This window comes from Podarcis pityusensis, assembly GCF_964106645.2.
Source record: "Podarcis pityusensis genome assembly, chromosome: 7".
In the NCBI taxonomy this organism is placed as follows: Eukaryota; Metazoa; Chordata; class Lepidosauria; order Squamata; family Lacertidae; genus Podarcis; species Podarcis pityusensis.
The window spans coordinates 1,243,388-1,265,041 of NC_138031.1; the positions used below are offsets into that span (position 1 = coordinate 1,243,388).

The 21,654-nt window shown below is 50.2% G+C and overlaps 1 protein-coding gene across 2 annotated transcripts in view; it reads left to right on the forward strand.

Moving 5' to 3' along the window:
• The first annotated feature begins 6,955 nt into the window (after positions 1 to 6,955).
• DGAT1 (diacylglycerol O-acyltransferase 1) overlaps positions 6,956 to 21,654 on the forward strand; it is a 34,644-nt gene continuing 19,945 nt past the window's right edge. Inside the window, exons 1-2 of one of the 2 annotated variants that reach the window (XM_081012699.1) lie at positions 6,956 to 7,176; positions 18,070 to 18,157. In XM_081012699.1, coding sequence (XP_080868825.1) covers positions 6,971 to 7,176; positions 18,070 to 18,157 — 294 coding nt within the window. In that variant the 5' untranslated portion in view covers positions 6,956 to 6,970. Of the gene's footprint in view, positions 7,177 to 8,454; positions 8,517 to 18,069; positions 18,158 to 21,654 lie in introns of those variants that run through there. The other variant, XM_081012700.1, reaches the window with a different exon arrangement.

Sequence of the window (21,654 nt, forward strand, 5' to 3'; positions counted from 1 at the left end):
AGTTGAGCTAGGGCGTTATTGTACATTGCGACATCTTTCCAAAAGAATAATAAATCATCAACATAAAACAAACAGTACAGTTTCTTTTGCCCCTCCTCTTTGACAAATACACATGGATCAGCTTTTCCTTGCTGAAAACCTAGAGAAAACAATACTTCAGTGAGTTTTGTGTGCCAACACCGTGCACTTTGTTTGAGACCATAAAGGGATTTTTTCAGAGCACAAACAAATCCCTGTTTTACCTGTACGCCATCAGGTGGAAGCATATAAAGTGATTCATCTAGAGATCCGTACAGAAAAGCTGTATTAATATCATGGTGACTAATGTGTAGATTTTCCTCTGCAGCTAGCTTGAGCATAAGCCTAATGCTTTCATATCTCACTGTCGGTGAATAGGTCTCGTGATAGTCTTCACCTGGTACCTGTGCAAAACCTCTGGCTACCAATCTGGCTTTGTGTCTGACTATCTTGCCATTTTGATCTGTCTTCGCTTTGAAGACCCATTTGCTTCCAAGCAGTTTCATTCCTGGAACTACTGGAACTAGCTCCCATGTTTTGTTCCTTTCTAAGGAATCAAGCTCAGCCTTCATGGCATTTAACCATGGCTCAGCTTCCTTTGAATCCAAACCCTGGATGTCTTGGAAACTTGAAGGTTCAAATACCTTCTTGGAGCTTTTAACAGCTGTTACTGCTATCGTAGCAAACTCATCAGCAAATCTCTTTGGAGGTCTGCCTTTTGTGGCTCTCTGTGACCTACGAATTAGCCTTAAGTCTTCAACACTCTCCTCTTCCTTCTTAGGAGAAAAACGACCTACTGTGAACAATGGTTCCTCCAATTCTTGATCAGAGCTTTCAGAGGGTCGCATAGAGGCTTTCGCACTCTTGAAATCCTCTGAATCACCCGATTCAGTTTCAGATTCAGACTCAGAACTTTCATTAGTGGGTGTGGGTTGTTGTGGTTGCTCTTGACTATCCTCAGTCTCATCACCGTCATCAGGATAACATTGGAAAATTCCCACATTCTCCCCCCACTTTGCATTGTACTCAACACTTCTCGTGAGCTTAATTGTCTTAGAGTCAGTCATCATTATTCTGTAAGACCCTTTCTGATAACCTAGAAAGATACCATGCAATCCACGCTTGTCTAACTTGGAGTTTTGTGGTGAGCGAACCCACATGTCAGAACCAAAAATCTTCATGTGTTTGATGTATGGCTTCTTGCCAAACATCTTCTCATAGGGGGTACAACCAATCGCTGAAGATAACCTGCGATTGTAACTGTAAACAAAACACGAGAGAGATTCAGCCCAATAACTCTCTGGAAGATTGGCATCATGCAGCAAGGTTTTTAACCCTTGAAGCAATGTCTGATTTGCCCGTTCCGCAAGTCCATTCTGCCATGGCGAGCGAGGACTAGACAAATCGTGTTGAACTCCTTACTCAGTCAGAAAAGCTTCAAACTGCTGAGAAGTGAATTCTCCCCCGCGATCACTGAAAAGAGTCTTTATCTTCTTACCGTGCACATTTTCCAACCAAGCACAGAATTCCTTGAACCTAGGAAAAGCCTCTGATTTCTGCTTGAGATTGTACACAAAAATATATCTGGAAAATGCATCAACGAGAACCATGAAGTACCTATTTCCACCCAAAGAGGGCGCTAGTGGTCCAACCAAATCAGCATGAACAACCTGGTATGGTTCTGTAGGTTGCCTACTAGACACCTTACCTTTCGCAGCCATTTTCACCTTGTTTGCTGCGCATGCTTTGCACTTCATGTGGTACCTGCAGGGTTTAATAGTCATACCTTCAACCAAGGCAGGCATTTTAGATACTGCCTCAAAATGCAAATGACCAAATTTTCGGTGAAAATCATGAATACATTCTGCATGCAAACTTTTGTTAGAACCTGCAATGCAACAAGTGTCATCCTTTTCAACATCATCATAATACAAAACAAACAAACGATCAACATATTCAGCATGCAATACATAATCATTTTTCTTTGTGATGATGCACTTCTTGTTCTTGAAGGAAACGTCAATGTTCCGCTCATTCAGCTGTCCAACGCTGAGCAGATTATGTTTGGCGTCTGGCACGTAAAGCACATTCTGTATCGATAAGTCCAAACTGTGAAGAACAACAGTTCCGTAGCCTTTACTGGGAATAGTGTGGTCATCCGCCTGGTGAATCGCACCTTCCTGCGGTGTAAAAGACGCAAACAGTCTCTTATCGTTGCACATGTGGTGGGTTGCCGCTGAATCAACAACGAAGAAAGATCTAGACGTCTTCTGGACCTCTGCAACCTTTGGAGTGAAGCGTGAAACCATAGCCTTGTGCTGCGTTGTCCTAGACACCGGACCTTTGCCTTTGCCTCGGCCTTTTCCGCGCGATGAGCTTTCGCTGCGCTGCTCTGTCTTGGCCCTGGGATATCTGCATTCCCTCTTCATATGGCCTAGACGTCCACACGAGTAGCATTTCACTGCCTTCAAAGCTTTGGCGCCATCTGGTGGTTCCACTGCACTATGGGATGACGTCTGTGAAGACTCCCCCTTGCCCATGCAGCTAGCACCCCGGCGATCTGCTTCATTTAATATCACGGCAGTAACATAATCCACTGTCAGCTGAGCGGTTGGCTGCACAGCAATCTGGGTTGCAACAGACTCCCAACCTGAACCCAAAGATTGTAGTATCATGAAAGAATACACAGCCTCTGGAAAGTTGAGTCCTCTCTGTTGCAGCTCATGTCTCAGATTTTGCATCTCCATCAGATGTAAACGCACATCTCCACCTTCAGCAAGAGCCATATTATGCAGCTTGTTAAAGTAAAACATAGTGGACCCAGCTTCTGTCCTTAAGTGAGCTTCTCTCAAAGCTTCCCAAATTTCTCTGGCTGAGGTCTTATCACGCAATAGACAGAGCTCTTCTGGGGATACTATCAATGTAAGAGTTCCCCTTGCTTTGGAATCCTTAGCTTCCCATGCTTCTGTAACTGGAACTGGGGGGGTTTCTGTAATCACCTCAAACAAACCCTCTTTCCGCAGAATTGCCTCTGCATACAGAACCCAGTCCGCGTAATTTTTCTTGTTGAGCTTAGGAATCCCACAAGCATCCTGAAGGGCCATCATGACTCTGGCATTAGCCTTCAGCGTCATTTATGCTGCTTTAAATCTTGCTGCGTCACTGCTGCAGCTGCCTTATTCCAAAAGCGCACTTAAAAGTTACTTTCGATTTCCCCAGCATAGTAACTTGTGCCTGGGAGCCTTTTGCCTATTCCCGGCAAAACGGCTTTGAAAGTTCAAAGTCCAGCCATAAAGCCATTAACTAGAAGCTGGCAGGCTGCCCGGAGCAGTAGCACATACCTCATCAATCACTTTTACGCGCAGAGCAGATTCCGTTCCGATCTGTCCCTCTGCATTCCGATCCTTTGCCGGCACTCCGATTCGACTTCTGGGCCCATAACCACGTGTTGATTTAAAGCAGAGTCCCGTGCCCAGCGGAAGGATGAGGAGTACGTGCTGCATACTCTTGGTTGCTTTATTTATAGTTCAAAGCTGGTATATTACAGAAAGACATCTTGCCTCTGCCGGAGCAGAAATGCATCCTCTCTCCTCGACAGCTCGGAGAGAATCACGCAGTGAAACTGCAAAGAACAGTGAAAAACAGGAAACCAGTGTACGTCACATCCAGTCTCCCTTTCCCTTGAGAAACTCCAACAGTACAGACTGTGGAATGTAAACACCTGTCTCGTGACAAGCCCTTTCGCTGCACAGTGAAGGAAAGCAGAAACCAACATCCCCACCCCACCCCCATCATCCATCCCGGACACTGAGGTCGAGCTCCAAGGGCCTTCTGGTGGTTCCCTCATTGCGAGAAGTAAAGCTACAGGGAACCAGGCAGAGGGCCTTCTCGGTAGTGGCGCCTGCCCTGTTGAACGCCCTCCCACCAGATGTCAAAGAGATAAACAACTACCTGACATTTAGAAGACATTTGAAGGCAGCCCTGTTCAGGGAAGTTTTTAATGTGTGAAATTTTAATGCATTTTTAATCTTTGTTGGAAGCCGCACAGAATGGCTGGGGAAACCCAGCCAGATGGGCGGGGTACAAATAATAAATTATTGTAATTATTATTACTACTTCTCAATAAGCAGTCTCACGCTACAGCAGGTGTTGATCTGAAAGAGCTGCAGCTCAGTGGAAGGGCACCTGAAATAGCTGGCGTCTCCAGGAAGCCGTGGGAGAGACCCCTGCTTGATCCCCAGAGAGCTAGCTAGTGTAGACCAGGCTTCCTCAACCTTGGCCCTCCAGATGTTTTTGGCTTACAACTGCCATGATCCCTAGCTAGCAGGACCAGTGGTCTGGGATGATGGAAATTGTAGTCTCAAAACATCTGGAGGGTCGAGGTTGAGGAAGCTTGGTGGAGACAATACTGAGCTAGATGGAGCAAAGGTCTGACTCAGGATAAGGCCTCTCCTATGTTTCATTGGTACCCCAAGAAATCTTGCTAGCCCTACAAGAGCTGCCTTCACCACAGGGAGCCCCACCCCAAGCGTCCATCAGTGGTTCTCAATCTGTGGGTCCCCAGATGTTGTTGGACTACAACTCCCATCATCCCTGAGCTCTGGCCTTGCTAGCTAGGGAACTGTAGTTCAACAACATCTGGGGACCCACAGGTTGAGAAAGGTTAGGTCTTCCATCTTATCCCCACGCCCCAATTACTGTTTACAAGTGTGCATGCAATGCCGAATGACAGCTAATGAATTTATTGCACATCTTGATGATGTTGGCCAACAGGTGTCAATACACGGTTGCACTGCCCTGAGTGACGACAAGTTCCAAGGCCAGGCTGGCTACCTTTCGGAAGAGAGATCAGTGCAGGAGGCATATGGAATTTTGAAACAGTTGGTTTATCTGCAAATATGCAAGTAGAGCATAGGTGGATGAAAGCTACACTCCCAGCTATCAGATCCACTACCTCAAAGCAGATCACCAGTGAGGGACACCTCAAGATCCTTTCAGACTCTCTCCTGTCTCACACAGAGTTTACACATTATTCTCCTGAGCTGAGATGTGCCGGTGGGTGTAAAGGGTGCCCTGTTCCAGGGTCCAAAGGCCTCTTTCATTTAAAACCCTTATGAAAAAATATCCAGGCATCCATCTATGTGGAACATCAACCATTGGGGCCATTGGCCAAGCAACTTGCCTAACAAATGTTATGGGCAGATCCCGAATTATAGCTAAGTTGGAACTGCAACAGTGAGTGCTTAGATATATTACGTAATTGTTTTGCAAGGGAGTTGCAGCCCTTGATGGGGATATGATAAGGAATGTATGTGTGTATGTTTATATATACATTTATTTATTCATTAAAAAACCTATTTTAAATATTTCAAATTAGACCAATTTTTTGTATGTTGTACCCAAATTTACTCATCCTAATAGTAGACCAGTTTAAATCAGTGGATCCGAGTCACTTTGATTCATCCATAATGATCTCAGTGGGTTTGAGTTCAAATCACCTCTCAGCCATGAAGTTCACTGGGTTACTTTGGGGACCAGGAACTGCCTCTCTCAGCCAATCCTACCTCACAGGGTTGATGTGAGGATAAAAATTGAGATGGGGAGAAGTGTGCAGCCACCCTGAGCTCTTTGGAGAAAAGGCAAGATAGGAATTGTTGTTGTTTAGTCATTTAGTCGTGTCCGACTCTTTGTGACCCCCTGGACCAGAGCATGCCAGGCCCTCCTGTCTTCCACTGCCTCCCGCAGTTTGGTCAAACTCATGTTTGTAGCTTCGAGAACACTGTCCAACTATCTCGTCCTCTGTCGTCCCCTTCTCCTTGTGCCCTCCATCTTTCTCAACACCAGGGTCTTTTCCAGGGAGTCTTCTCTTCTCCTGAGGTGGCCAAAGTCTTGGAGCCTCAGCTTCAGGATCTGTCCTTCCAGGGAGCACTCAGGGCTGATTTCCTTCAGAATGGAGAGGTTGGATCTTCTTGCAGTCCATGGGACTCTCAAGAGTCTCCTCCAGCACCAGAATTCAAAAGCATCCATTCTTCGGCAATCAGCCTTTTTTATGGTCCAGCTCTGACTTCCATACATCACTACTGGGAAAACCATGGCTTGAACTATATATAAATAAATTTATATTATTAATATAATAATATAACACAATAATAATAATAATAATAATAATAATAATAATAATAAAATAATAATAATAATAATAATAATAAAATATATTTATTTATATATAATATAAATTTATTTATATTATTATATAAATAATAAAAATAATTTATTATTATTTATACCCTGCCCATTTGGCTGGGTTTCCCCAGCCACTCTGGGCGGCTTCCAGCAAAAAATAAAAAAAATATTAAAACATCAGTCATTAAAAACTTCCGTAAACATGTATCTGAAGAAGTGTGTATGCACACGAGAGCTTATACCAAGAACAAACTTAGTTGGTCTCTAAGCTGCCACTGGACAACTTATATATATATATACATATTACATATATATATATATATATATATATATATATAAGTTTGTTCTTGGTATAAGCTCTCGTGTGCATACACACTTCTTCAGATACATGTTTAGGGAAGTTTTTAATGACTGATGTTTTAATATATTTTTAATATTAATATATATATATATATGTATGTACCGGTATGTATGTAACAACAATAATAGAATTAGCAGCCTTGGCGCAACTTCCAGCAGGGACGCCCCGAAAGGGTTAACCTCCGAGCGGCCGCCTCCCCCCGAGAACTACCCCTCCCGGCAGCCCCCGCGGCCACCCTCCAATCCGGCGCCTCCCAGCATGCTCTGGGCGCGGCGCCGGAGTACAAAAGGCCCTTCCTTTCCCTCGGCTCGCCTCCGACCCGCGGCGCCTCGCCCCGCGACTACACTTCCCGTGGTGCTCCGCGCGGGGTGTACGGCGTCCTCGAGGCGAAGTTTTGGCGGGCGGGTCATGGAGGCCGCTGGCGAGGGGGCGGGGCGCGGGGACGCGCCTGAGGAGAAGCAGCGGCGGCGGCGGCGGCCGGAGGAGCCGAGCGGCGGGATGGGCGAGCGGGGAGCGGCGGGGCGGCGAGCGGCGGCGGGGGCGCCGGCAGGAGGGGGCGACGCGCGGAGGGGCGCCGGAGACGCCGCCCACCCCCCCGAGGGCGGAGACTTCAGGTAAACTCGGCGCCCCTCATGACCCCCCTCCCCTCAAGAAGGCCCCCCCATTCAGGGTCCTGGGGGGGTGGGGGGCTGCCCTCCGCCCCAGTGACCCCCCCGTCTCCCCATCCCTCTTGGGGGGCTCTGAGGGGCAGCAAGGACACCAGGGGCGCTGGGGGGGGTGAGGGTCCGCGGGGGGCGCAGCTGCCCCTCCTTTTTGGGGGGAGGTGGAAGAAAGTGGGGGTCTCGACGGGACCCCCCTCGCCCGGGACCCCCAGAGCGGCCCTTACCTGCGTTGGGCGGGGGGGGGGAGGAGGCTGCCCTTTGGACCGGGCGGGACCCCCGGGAGGCAGTGGGATCTTCAGCTCCCCCTCCCGTCTCCCCATCCCTCTTGGGGGGCTCTGAGGGGCAGCAAGGACACCAGGGGCGCTGGGGGGTCCGCGGGGGGCGCAGCTGCCCCTCCTTTTGGGGGGGAGGTGGAAGAAAGCGGGGGTCTCGACGGGACCCCCCTCGCCCGGGACCCCCAGAGCGGCCCTTACCTGCCTTGGGCGAGGGGGGGAAGGCGGAGGGACTCACCTGTTGCCAGGTACGCAGGGAGTTTTGGGGGGTGTCCCTCCTCCCTTTGCACTTCCTTGCGGGTGAGGTACCCCGTTTCCCCGAAAGCAAGACATCCCCCGAAAATAAGGCCTACTTCCAGTTTTGCCTCTCGCTGTAATAGAAGGCCTCCCCCCTAATAAGGCCACCCCGGAATAGAAGGCCCCCGAAGCTACTGTAAGGCGTTGTACCCTATGCAGGTAATAAATTTCCTTTTTGGGGGTTCAACAATAAATGTGTTCCGTATTCTTCTTCATGGAAAAATAAGACATCCCCTGAAAATAAGACCTAGCGCATCTTTGGGAGCAAAAATTAATATAAGACACTCTTATTTTGGGGGAAATGGGGTAGGAAAAACTCACAGGGGGCTTATGTCATTCCACCCCATGGGTAGGCAAACTAAGACCCGGGAGCTGTATCCGGCCCATTCGCCTTCTCAAAACACGCTGATTCCCGCAGACAGTCCGGGAATCAGCGTGTTTTTACATGAGTAGAATGTCTCCTTTTATTTAAAATGTATCTCTGGGTTATTTGTGGGGCTGCCTGGTGTTTTTGCATGAGTAGAATGTGTCCTTTTATTCAAAATGCATCCCTGGGTTAGTTGTGGGGCATAGGAATTCATTCATTCTCTTCAAAATATAGTCCGGTCCCCTCCTGAAAAAGTTTGCTGACCCCTGTTCTACCCACTTCTCTCCCAAAATCTAGTTTGGGGTAGAAATGGGTTGCTGGGATGATGGCTCTGGGGCACCCATTTCACGCCCTGGGTAAGCTCTCAGCAGAGTTGGTAAACCACCCCCCCTTCCCTCCTCCTTGTGCTCCCTGCCCCCAATAAAGTAGCCGGCCTCTTCTCAAGGGGCAAAGCAGGGCAATAAAGAGGAGCAGTGAGCAGGGTGTGGCTCCTGTCACCATCCCCGCTTGGGTTCGACTTCTGACCCTCTTCTTGGCTGCTTTTCTTCCCCTTCTGCCTTCCTCCCCCCATGGCCAGGCTGCCTATCTTGCATGACTCACCCTAGGATTTCACATACACTTTGAATGTCTCTGTATGTTCCCTGCAGCTGCAAACGTGCTCCCTGGGTGTGCAAACCGACTGTCACAAGGAGTTCTTGGCCATGGCCCCGGGGAAATCCCAAAACCCTGTCGGAACTGGGGGGGGGGGACAGAGAAGTGAGGCCCCACAGACTGGCTGGTCAAATGTGGCCCCCACCCACCACTGCCTTCCTTTCCCAAATGTTGCCCATCTCCCAGACTTGTTCTATCAATAGCTAGGAGGAATGAGGGTGGCTGGGTTTGCCTCCTAAAATGGACATTTCTCCTTGAGCTTTTCTGGCCTTGTAAATAGACAGGCAGGGTCTCTGCAAAAGCGCCCCCCCCCAAACTCTCAGCAAAGCCCCCACATTGATTTAGAAAGGCTCAGGTGTTGGGAGGGCTTGATGCAGGCACATTCCTTCACATCGACCCTCCGCTTTGGAGCTCTTGCTGATGGTGCAGAATAATATTTGGGTTGAGTTAGGTGTTAAATTAAGGGACGCGGGTGGCACTGTGGGTTAAACCACAGAGCCTAGGGCTTGCCGATCAGAAGGTCGGCGGTTCGAATCCCCACGAGGGGGTGAGCTCCCGTTGCTCGGTCCCTGCTCCTGCCAACCTAGCAGTTCGAAAGCGCGTCAAAGTGCAAGTAGATCAATAGGTACCACTCTGGCGGGAAGGTGAACGGCGTTTCCGTGCGCTCCTCTGGTTCACCAGAAGCAGCTTAGTCATGCTGGCCACATGACCCGGAAGCTGTCTGCAGACAAACGCTGGCTCCCTCGGCCAATAAAGCGAGATGAGCACCGCAACCCCAGAGTCATCTGCGACTGGACCTAATGGTCAGGGGTCCCTTTACCTTTTAGGTGTTAACTTGGGATTGCAGGAGGAAGAAGCCAGTAGATGCAGAGAGGCTGAGCAGTCCCTGGTGGTATATTTGCAGATAGCTATGACGTTGTCCTGTTCCCCTGTGAGGATGGGCGGGGGAGCCAGGTGCCCTTGGGCCATGGAGGGCTTTTGGTGGGGCAAGTGCATCTCATTCTTGCCCCCCCCTTCTTCCAAGAGCATCAGAGGGTTCCCAAAGGTGACAGGGCTGGCCCTTCTCATCTTGCCTTTGGACCTGACTCCTAGCTTTGCTGACTGGGGCTGATGTGAGTCACGGTCTGAAACACTGGAGGGGGCATCAGACCAGGGTAACGTCAGCCTAGAACATCTATCTGGGTGAGGTTGTAGCCGGAGCAGCTGGGAAACCCCGAAGCAAGGTGTGCATCCATCAACAGAGGTGGATCAGAGAGCTACCTGTTCTGCAGGTGGAGCAAAAACCCATTTAGCACCTAAATACTGTTGTCTTGGACTACCTGCCCAGGTACTTCTGTTTTCTCTGGAATGTGTGTCATCATACAGCCAGTCCCTTGTGCTGATTCAACACTTCTGCTCTTTCACTCGAACTGCATGAAAAGAGCAAGCGGTTTTAGGTAGCACCTGCATATTGATTGTCCTTCATCCCAAATCTCCGGGTTGCCTCTCAGCAGCTTCAGGTGCCTGTTGGTAAGCTTGTGGAGGAGGGCTGCCTCCGAGGCGCTGCACCTGACTGGCCTGGGATGGGGTACAAAGGATGCAGACTCCGTCTAGGACTTGCAATGCAAATTGCTCCAAAACCACAAAAGTGGTCGGGGTGTGTGTGTGCGTCCTGAAGATGTGGGATACAGCAGGACATTTTGCTACTACAAAGCAGGTGTGGACCTTGTGGGTACCTGGATGGAGGTATTCCAAGGAGCCTTCTTTGCACTGCCTTTACTGCCACGGAGGGAAATGGTCATAACTAAACAGTGGCTCTAGTTGTGGGTGGAGGAAGAGGGTAGTTAGACATTGCGTATTTTGAGACATGTGATTTGTGCCAAACTGGAGCTGCTTCTGGACTGTTAAATGCCAAGAGGCATTCTGTTTCATAGAAAGGAGCCTCTCCGAGACCTGAGTTACTAGTCCCTAGTGATCCTGTGCATGTTAAATTTAGCTGACGTTGCAGTGCCAGGGTGGGGACTAGGCTCCTTAGGCCACAATGTGACCCAGGAGTGGGTCACAACCTACCTGTGGAAGACGATTTGTTGTCATTTAGTCATGTCTGACTCTTCGTGACCCCCTGGACCAGAGCACGCCAGGCACTTCTGTCTTCCACTGCCTCCCGCAGTTCCCGCAGTGGAAGACGATTAGAACCGTAGAATTGTAGTGTTGGAAGGGATCCCGAGAGCCATCTAGTCCAGCCTCCTTGCAATGCAGGAATCTCAACTAGGTCATACGCGACAGGAGGCCACCCAACTTGCGTAAAAACCTCCAAGGAAGGAGATTCCACCGCCTTTTCTGAGAGTCTGTTCCCTGCAATACAGCATTGTTTCGGGTAAACTGACCTACTCCACAACTTTGGATCCTGCCTGTCTTTTGAGTCACCTCAACTGGTTGCTCTATCTAAGAATCTGGACAAAAGATACCTGGCAGCAGGTCTCACCAGCTTGTGCCTCGCCTGTTTTGCAAACAGAAGTGGCGGGCCCTCTCTGTCCTGTTTGCCAGCCCTGTTTCATTGAAATGGCGACACCTTGGCCTCCTTGCCTGGGGCTCTGTGCTGGGGTGGAGCAGATCCTAGGTCTGGATTGGGTGCCTCACTCCCCCGCTTGCCAAAAGCTGCCTTGGAAGGAGACGTGGAGGTGGCCGTGCTGGGGACAACTGGCTCTCCAGCTCTGGCAGATAAGCAAGACTTATGGCACCAGGATTCCTAGGGAGCCCACAGCTGAGCAACAAATGAGTCTTCCTCGGTCCAGTAGACCTGAAGAAGTATCTTCACCCCCATCGTTCTGCCCAGACACTGAGGTCCAGCGCCAAGGGCCTTTTGGCGGTTCCCTCACTGCGAGAAGCCAAGTTACAGGGAACCAGGCAGAGGGCCTTCTCAGTGGTGGTGCCTTCCCAGTGGAACGCCCTCCCACCAGATGTCAAAGAGAACAACAACTGCAAGACTTTTAGAAGACATCTGAAGACAGCCCTGTTTAGGGAAGCTTTTCATGTTTGATACATTACTGTATTTTAATATTGTGTTGGAAGCCGCCCAGAGTGGCTGGGGAAGCCCTGGCAGATGGGCGGGGTAATTATTATATTACTATTATTCCTCTTCTACTCCCAGCCTGGGATTGTGGACTGTTTGTCCCTCTATCTCTGTAAGGCAGTGGTAGGCTACCTAAGGCCCGGGGGCCATATCTGGCCCAATCGACTTCTAAATCCGGCCCACGGACGGTCCGGGAATCAGCGTGTTTTTACGCTGTAGTATGTGTGCTTTTATTTAAAATGCATCTCTGGGTTATTTGTGGGGCATAGGAATTGGTTCATATTTTTTCCCCAAAATATAGTCCGGTCCACCACATGGACCGAGGGACTGCTGAAAAATGTTGCTGACCCCTGCTGTAAGGCTTTCTCTGGCAGCAGCCTTGCAAGGACTTGGGCAAAGGCCTTTTCCCACGGAGGGGTCTCTGCCTCCCCCTGCAGATGCTTAAGGCGACCCTTGGGCAGGAATGGCTTTTGTGCCTCCTGGTGTCCCTGGGGAGGCTGGTGGTTGTAGTCTGGCTGGGAGACACTTGGTTCAGCGGCCTGATCAAAAGAGCGTCAAATGGTGTGGCTGCTGCAAAGCCGGAAGGAGCAAGGACTATTGTGGGGCAGAGAGAAGCTCTTCGATTCAGGTAGCAGCAGGCAGCTGGTCTCCTGCGTCTCTGCTCAAAGGGCACAAGGAATCTGAGCTGAGCTGCCGCTGAGCATGGCTGACCCAGAAACGCTCCGTTGTTGGCGGGTTTTTTTTTTTGGGGGGGGGAGCCCTTTGAACTCAGCCCCCTCCTTGCTGGGCTCTTGGGCTCTGTGTTGCAGTTCCAGCATCACAGCTCCTAAAAGTGGAAAGCGGTATTTTGAGACATTTGGGTTTTTAATACAGTGGTACCTTGGGATGCAAACGGGATCCGTTCCGGAGCCCCGTTCGCATCCTGAACAGAACAGAAGACGCAATAGTGCATCTGCGCGGGTCGCGTTTTGCTGCTTCCGTGCATGCGTGTGTCGTCATTTTGACCATCTGCGCATGCGGTGAAACCCGGAAGTAACGTGCTCTGTTACTTCTGGGTCGCCGCGGAGCGCAACCCGAAAATACTTAGCCTGAAGCGTATTTATCCTGAGGTATGACTTTACTGGGACGTGGGTGGTGCTGTGGTCTAAAGCACAGAGCCTAGGCCTTGCTGATCAGAAGGTCGGTGGTTCGAATCCCCACGACAGGGTGAGCTCCCATTCCTCGGTCCCTGCTCCTGCCCACCTAGCAGTTCGAAAGCACGTCAAAGTGCAAGTAGATAAATAGGTACCGCTCTGGCGGGAAGGTAAACGGCGCTTCCGTGCGCTGCTCTGGTTCGCCTGAAGCAGGTTAGTCATGCTGGCCACATGACCCGGAAGCTGTATGCTGGTTCCCTCGGCCAGCAAAGCAAGATGAGCGCCACAACCCCAGAGTTGGCCACGACTGGACCTAAGGTCAGGGGTAAAGGTAAAGGTAAAGGGACCCCTGACCATTAGGTCCCGTCATGGCCAACTCTGGGGTTGCGGCGCTCATCTCGCTTTATTGGCCGAGGAAGCCAGCGTACAGCTTCCGGGTCATGTGGCCAGCATGACTAAGCCGCTTCTGGCGAACAAGAGCAGCGCATGGAAACGCCGTTTACCTTCCCGCCGGAGCGGTACCTATTTATCTACTTGCACTTTGATGTGCTTTCAAACTGCTAGGTGGGCAGGAGCTGGGACAGAGCAACGGGAGCTCACCCCGTCGCGGGGATTCGAAGCGCCAACCTTCTGATCAGCAAGTCCTGGGCTCTGTGGTTTAACCCACAGCGCCACCCACGTCCTCAGGGCTACCTTTACCTTTTTATGACTGTATTATTTCTAGTGACTCATAAGCTTTTTTGGGACCAGCAGCTCAGGGGCATGAACTTGAAAAATGTGCAGGTGAATAGAACACCAGGTTCCCCACAATATTTCAGCTCTTGGAGAACTTCGTCTAAGCTGCCCGGTATGTGTGTGTCTGAGGCAGTCATTGAGGCACTAATCTGCTTTTATGAGCTGATCACTTGTGGGCAACTTCCGTACTCTTGAAGGGGTGTTTGGAATGAGCAGTGATCCATAAGGACATAAGAGAGCCTCCTAGATCAAGCCAATGGGAGCCCATCTAGGCCAGCCTCCTGTTCTCACAGTGGCCAACCAGATGCCCTAGTTGGAAGCCTGCAAGGAGGATTCGAACGCAAGATCCTTCTTCTCTCCTGTGGTTTCCAGAAACTGGCATTCAGAAGCATTTCCATCACGGCCAGGAGCAATGAGGGATGTATTGCTAGAGCAGTCAAATATCCTCTCCTACCTTCCTAGACATTCCCACAGCCATCCATAGCTCTCTCCTCCTCCATGAATTCGTCCTGTCTTTTAACGCCACCCCTGCCTCCTGCGTAAGGGAGTTCCAGAGTTTAACTGCATTGCATGAAACGTTTCTCTGTCCAATTTCTCCAAAAGTCAGACACGACTAAACAGAGGCCTCAGCAATATATCGACGTAATGCCCAATACCTGGTTGAAGTCCAAATCATGTTTTCGGTTTCATAATTTTTGACCTGGTGATATTTCACAAGAGTGTGTGTGTGCGTGCACGCTATGCAGAAATCACAATGTGGGGAAAACCATGAAGCAAGCTAATGCTTCTATGTCAGGCTTCCTCAACCTCGGCCCTCCAGATGTTTTGAGACTGCAATTCCCATCATCCCTGACCACTGGTCCTGCTAGCTAGGGATCATGGGAGTTGTAGGCCAAAAACATCTGGAGGGCCGAGGTTGAGGAAGCCTGTTCTATACATTCTTGCCGTTCCTGTTAACTCGGCTCATCTCTCCCCTGGCAGTGAATCCTAAGAGCAGGAGCCGGCAAAAATCACATTGCGGGGAAAACTGTGAAGCCAGCCCATGGCTCTGCGTAGCTCCATCCTTATTTTAGATATCGGTACCGTACATCACAGTGTTTAGCTGATGTTGTTGAAAACCAGACATTGCCCAGCCCTACTGCATGCCATGAATAATTTTATAAATTTCTGTCATGTCACCTCTTATCTTTGTGCCGCTTCCCGTATCTAAACCACCTCCTGGGAGGGAAGGAAAAGTGTAAGCTTGCCTAGGAGAATGTGGTTTTCTCCTGCTAGGTCAGTTCCCTTTCTTGGTGGAATGTAGCTGTGGATGGCTGGCCACCAGCTCAGCCAAGAGATCGAGATAAAAGGCTTATCCAGATTAAGGGCTGTGATGGATGCTCCAGCAACACTGCCTTGCTTGGGGCTTAATTCCTGGGATTAAGAAACACCCTGGGGTCAAGTAGTGGAAATGGCTCAGATTTGTGGAGGGGATGGACGATTGTTGGGCTGGAGAATGCGGAAGAATCCCTTTTCCGCATGCACCTAATACAGTGGTGTCCAAACTTTTTTCAAAGAGGGCCAGGTTTGATGAAGTGAAGGGCCGTGAGGGCCGACCAAAGGGCCAACCAAAATTGTTGACCTTTTTTTAGGTTTGAAGTTGTTGAGCTCCCCCCCCCCCCCCAGGATTCTGCCCTGGGAATTAAACTGCAACAGGGGCCAGATAAAGCCAACCGCCAGATTAGGCCCCCATAATGGACTTTGGCCCCTTCATGGATCACTGCTTGCCATGGCAAAGGGGCTTGAATAACTCAGAGAAGCTATGAACTATGCCAAGCAGGGCCACCCAAGATGGACAGGTCATAGTGGAGAGTTTTGACCAAACGTGATCCACCTGGAGTAGGAACCGGCAAGCCACTCCAGTATCCCTGCCAAGAAAACTCCATGGACACGAGATGGTTGGATAGTGTTCTCGAAGCTACCAACATGAGTTTGAGCAAACTGTGGGAGGCAGTGGAACACAGGAGTGCCTGGCGTGCTCTGGTCCAGGGGGTCACGAAGAGGCGCTTCTCCCCGCCGCCAGCCTCCAAACCAGGTTGGGGGACAATGGGATGGCGGCGTTCCGCCTCCCCGCTGTCCCCCGAGCTTGTGGGGCTGACGGCAGGTAGAAGCGCGCTTCTCCCCACCGCCAGCCTCCAAACCAGGTCGGGGAACCGAAGCCCGGGGCGCGCTGTGCAGCGCGTCCCGGGCTTCGAGATGCAGGTTGCTATCCGCAAGCCTAGGGGAGCCCGACAGGAACTCCCGCGGGCTCCCAAGGCTTGCGGAGAGTTTCCTGAAGCCTGGAGAGCGAGAGGGGTCGGTGCACACCGACCCCTCTCACTCTCCAGGCTTCAGCGAAAGCCTGCATTCGCCCCATAGGACGCACACACATTTCCCCTTCATTTTTGGAGGGGAAAAAGTGCGTCCTATAGGGCGAAAAATACGGTACGTTTTTATTGAAATTTTATTGATGTTAGCTGCCCTGAGCCCGGCTCTGGCCAGGGAGGGCAGGGTATAAATAAAACTTATTATTATTATTATTATTAGTCCAGGATCCTGAACTCACAGTGGCCAACCAGGTGCCCCCACGGGAAATCCTCAGGCAGGATCCAAGCACAAGAGCCCCCTCCCCTCTCAAGGTTTTCAGCGACTGCGAGGGCAGAGCACAGCTTCTCTGGATAATAGTTATTGAGAGCCCAGTCATAGAATCTGAGTTGGAAGCGACTAGGGCTGGGCAACACCTGCTTTCCAAGCATTGTGATATACAGTGGTACCTTGGTTTAGGAGCTTAATCCGTTCTGGAAGTCCGTTCTTAAACCAAAACCATTCTTAAACTGAGGCGCGCTTTCCCTAATGAGACCTCCTACTCCTGGTGCCAGTCCACCGTTCGGATTCTGTTCTTAGACCGAGGTAAAGTTCTCAAACCGGGACACTATTTCCAGTTTGGCGAAGTTCGTAAACCGAATCGTTCTTAAACAGAACTGTTCTTAAACCGAGGTATCACCAGCTATAAGCATTGTGATGTACTGATAAAATAATGATAATACGACTAAAATTTATTATTTCTATGCCACACATCTGACTGGGTAACCCCAGCCACTCTGGGCGGCTTCCAACAATATCTCACAATGTCTGAAGTAAGGATGGAGCTCTGTAGAGGCACTCATGGTCCCCCCCCCCCACCTTGTGATTTCTGCACACACGTCATGATTTGTGATATATTGCCAGGTCAAAAATTATGCAACCAATATCATGATATGGACTTCAAACCAGTTTTTTGGATGATACTGCATTGGCCTGAATATAAGCCTCACTTTCTCCCCCAAATTCTGACCGTGAAAAGTTAAACGGCGGCTTAAATTCGCGACCTTACAAAAATTGGCTTTTGCGATATCGCTTCTGAAACAGACATACGGTAAAATGGAATGGGTGAGAGTGCCTGCGGAATTTTAAGGGAGCGGCTTATATTCGGGTATTGTCTTTTTTCCTCTCCCCCCCAATTTTAAAGGTGCGGCGTATATTCGGGCCAATACGGTACAGTGGTGCCCCGCAAGACGAATGCCTCGCAAGACGGAAAAACCGCTAGACGAAAGGGTTTTCCGTTTTGGAGTTGCTTCGCAGGACGAATTCCCCTATGGGCTTGCTTCGCAAGACGAAAATGTCTTGCGAGTCTTGAGATTTTTTTTCACTTTCCCCCCCCTTTATCTAAGCTGCTAAGCCTTTAATAGCCTTTTAGCAGCTAATCCGCTAAGCCTTTAAGCCTTTAATGGCCGCTAAACCGCTAATAGCGCTAATCCGTTAAGCCGCTAATAGGGTTGCTTCGCAAGACGAAAAAACCGCTAGACGAAGACACTCGCGGAACGGATTAATTTCGTCTTGCGAGGCACCACTGTATATCGTCCAGCTCTGGAACATTGCAACCCCCTGCGATGCAAGAATCTCAGCTGAAGCATCCATGACAGGTGGCAATCAAGCCTCTGCTGAAAAACCTCCAAGGAATGAGAGGTCCATAGCCTCTCCTCCATGAACTGGTCTAACTTCCTTTTAAGCCCTCCCAAGTTGGTGGCCCTCACCGCCTCCTGTGGAGCAGCGCCCCCTCTGCAAAACCCCTGGTGCCTCCCAGATGCTTTGACTCCCAATGCCCATCCGCCCCAGTCAGCACTGGGGAGAAGCCACAGAAGGTTTTGGGCATGAGTGCTTTGGGGTGCGAATGTGGCTGTGCATTAACCTCTTCTCCCTGCCTGCGTCTAGGGCCGGCCTGCTTCTGCCCCTGCTTCCTCTAACCTCTCCATCCTTCCTTTCTTCCTCCTTCCCTCCCAGATGCCACAGACTTCAGGATTCCCTGCTGAGCTCAGCCAGTGGCTACAGCAACTACCGGGGTATATTGAACTGGTGCGTTGTCATGCTGGTGAGTAGCAAGAGTTTGCCCCTCTGCCCTTGCCCTCCTGCCTTGAGGCTGCTTGGCACCTCGTGCCAGGTCTCTTGCAGCACCTCTGCTCTCTTGAGCCTCCCAGCGGCAGCAAAAGCAGCAGCTGCCAATCCCCAGACAGAGGCACCCGGATCCCTTCCCTGCAGAGGAGCTGGCCGGGAGCCAGGCAGACGGACACACTCCAGGGGCAAGGAGGCTGTTGTGGCCGTCCCTAATGGCACAGAAGGGCTATTGTGGTGTCGATAGCCTGGCAATCTGGTCCCAGGATGCTGGCTCCTGGGGTAATAATAATGATAATAATAATAAATTTATACCCCGCCCATCTGGCTGAGTTTCCCCAGCCACTCTGGGCGGCTCCCACTCAAGTGTGAAAAACAATACAGCATTAAGTATTAAAAACTTCCCTAAACAGGGCTGCCTTCAGATGTCTTTTAAAGATAAGATAGCTGCTTATTTCCTTCACATCTGAAGGGAGGGCGTTCCACAGGGCGGGCGCCACTACCGAGAAGGCCCTCTGCCTGCGTTCCCTGTAACCTCACTTCTCGCAAAAAGTGAAGTGAAGCTGCGTGCTGGGGGAGGAGGCCTTAAGCAGCCTGAGCAAAATGCTTGAACAATTCATGGGGCGAGATAACCCTCCTTCTTCTGGCTGCTTAACTCTTGGCTAGCATGGGGTCTGAGCTTTAATAATGATAATAATTAATAATAATTATTATTATTTATACCCCGCCCATCTGGCTGAGTTTCCCGAGCCACTCTGAGTGTTCCACTTGAGTGTCAAAAACAATACAGCATTACGTATTAAAAACTTCCATGAACAAGGCTGCCTTCAGATGTCTTTAAAGATAAGATAGCTGCTTATTTCCTTCACATCTAAAGGTAGGGCGTTCCACAGGGCGGGTGCCACTACCCGAGAAGGCCTTCTGCCTGCGTTCCCTGTAACCTCACTTCTTGCAAAAAGTGAAGTGAAACTGCGTGCCTTTGCTGTGGGAGGAGGCCTTAATCAGCCTGGGCAAAATGCTTGAACAAATCATGGGGCGAGATAACCCTCCTTCTTCTGGCTGCTTAACTCTTGGCTAGTGTAGGGTCTGAGCTTTAATAATAATAATAATTTATTTGTACCCCGCCCATCTGGCTGGGTCTCCCCAGCCACTCTGGGCGGCTTCCAACAAAGATTAAAAATACATTAAAATGTCACACATTAAAAGCCTTCAGATGTCAGGTAGTTGTTTATCTCTTTGACATCTGATGGCAGGGCGTTCCACAGGGCTGGCGCCACCACCGAGAAGGCCCTCTGCCTGGTTCCCTGTAGCTTTGCTTCTCGCAGTGAGAGACCCGCCAGAAGGCCCTCTGAGCTGGCCCTCAGTGTCTGGGCAGAACGATGGGGGTGGAGACACTCCTTCCGGTAATCAAGCAATCAAGTCAGTGGAGGCATGCTCCATCCATCTGAAGAGAGCCTCCCAGTTCAGAAGCAGTGTACCTGTGAATATGAGGTGCTGGGGCACACACACACACACACACACACACACACACATATGCCTGAGGGATGCCTGTCTCTGCCTTCATGCTGACTTTGTGGGCTACCCGGAGCACTTGGTGTTGCGATGGAAACAGGGTAGTCTTGTCCAATACGTCCCTCTAATAATAACAGTAATACTTACAATTTTTTTGTTTATGCCCTGCCCATCTGGCTGGGTTGTCTGGGTAAGAAGCAGCCCCAGCAGAAACTGGTCCTGCCAAGGTGCACAGAGGCCTTGGCGAAGCCTGGAATTAGTCTGTGAAACTGAGTAGGCAGGACTTGGAGAGAAAGACGGGCAGCCTCTCTGTAGTAGTAGTAGAAATAGTAATAATAATAATAATAATAATTATTTATACCCCACCCATCTGGCTGGGTTTCGCCAGTCACCCTGGACAGCTTCCAACAGAAAACTAAAATACAATAACCTATTAAACATTAACAGCTTCCCTAAACAGGGCTGCCTTCAGATGTCTTCTAAAAGTCTGGTAGTTGTTGTTCTCTTTGACATCTGGTGGAAGGGCATTCCACAGGGCGGGCGCCACCACCGAGAAGGCCCTCTGCCTGGTTCCCTGTAACTTCGTTTCTCGCAGCAAGGGAACCGCCAGAAGGCCCTTTGCTTTGATTCTCCTCCTGCAACCCTCTTGGGTGGGGGGGCGGCCTCGGTGCTTGGCTGGCTCTGCTCCTGCTGCCCAGGCGAGGAGAGGCGATGGCAGCAGCTGGCACGTACCCCAAAGCACTCTCTGGCCCCCTAGCCACTGGGCTCCACTCTGAGGCTGCCCTGCCCTGCCAGGATAGAAAGCTATGTGACGCTTCCAGGAAAAGCTCAACTTCCAGACTGGGATGTTTATGGAAAATTAGCTTCCAGTGCCTGTTCTCTCCTGCCCTGCAACTCCACTTACTCTCTTTGTGTAGGGGGCTTTCCAGTTTCAACCCCCAAACCTTTCTGCTTTGGGTTCAGCTGGAGCCAGCATGTCAGGGGCCAATCCCGAAAAGGCCCCGCACTTTGAACTGCAGCCTGTGCATCCCCATCCCTATCCAGCTTCTTCCTGAAGCCCCCCTTTGCTGAAGTACCACCCCCCTACTTCCTAAGGGGAAAACTGTGACTTGTGGGCCTGATCCCTCCTGCTGTGCCCCCTCCTTGTTGTGGGGTGCTAGACAGGGTGGAGAACACTTCCTTGCCCTGCATGCCATGCTAAGGGTGGGCTGGGTGGAAGAAATGCTCCCTTTTTCCTCCAAGGCAGCCCAGATGTTGTTTAAGCTCCCTTCGGTCCGTCTGTCCCCAGTGGAGGAGAGGTGAGCTCAAGAACGCAGCAGGAGGGTGGTGTTGAAAGAGGAAGAGGGCCCCCCTGCGGAGTCCCTTCCACCTCTGCTCCCCACGACCTTTGCTCCCTGGACATAACCCTGCTCACCCTCGATTGGGAAATCAGGCAGCAGGCAGGCTTGTGGTTTAGCAACATGCCTCGCTATCTTTCCATCTCTTTCCTTGTCCTCCTCCTCTGTAGCAACTGCTCAGGGTGAAACTCGCCCACACGGGCGGGAAGGCGTGTGGCAAGACAGCGTGGCTTGTCCTGCTGCCCATCCCACAGCAAAATAATGATGATATCAAGTTAATTAATTTTATCCTGTTCTTCTGGCACTCTGGACGGCTTCCAATAAAATATAAAAACAGCAGAACATTGAGAACTTCCTTTTTTTTTTAATAAGATATTTATTAAGGTTTTTTTTAAAATATTACAATAGAAATGAAAAAGAAAAAAGAAAAATACAAAATAAAAACAGTTAAAAACACACATATTTTCAGTTACTTATTTTCCTTTAGCTTGTTTCCTGGACCTCCTCGTACCTCCCTTTTTTGTATTCCACTTCGACTTATTGGTTCAGCAAATCCTTTCCATTAGATTTTAACCCATTTATATCCCTTTTTTTTCATATTCTCTTAAAGCATTACAGCTAGAAACCG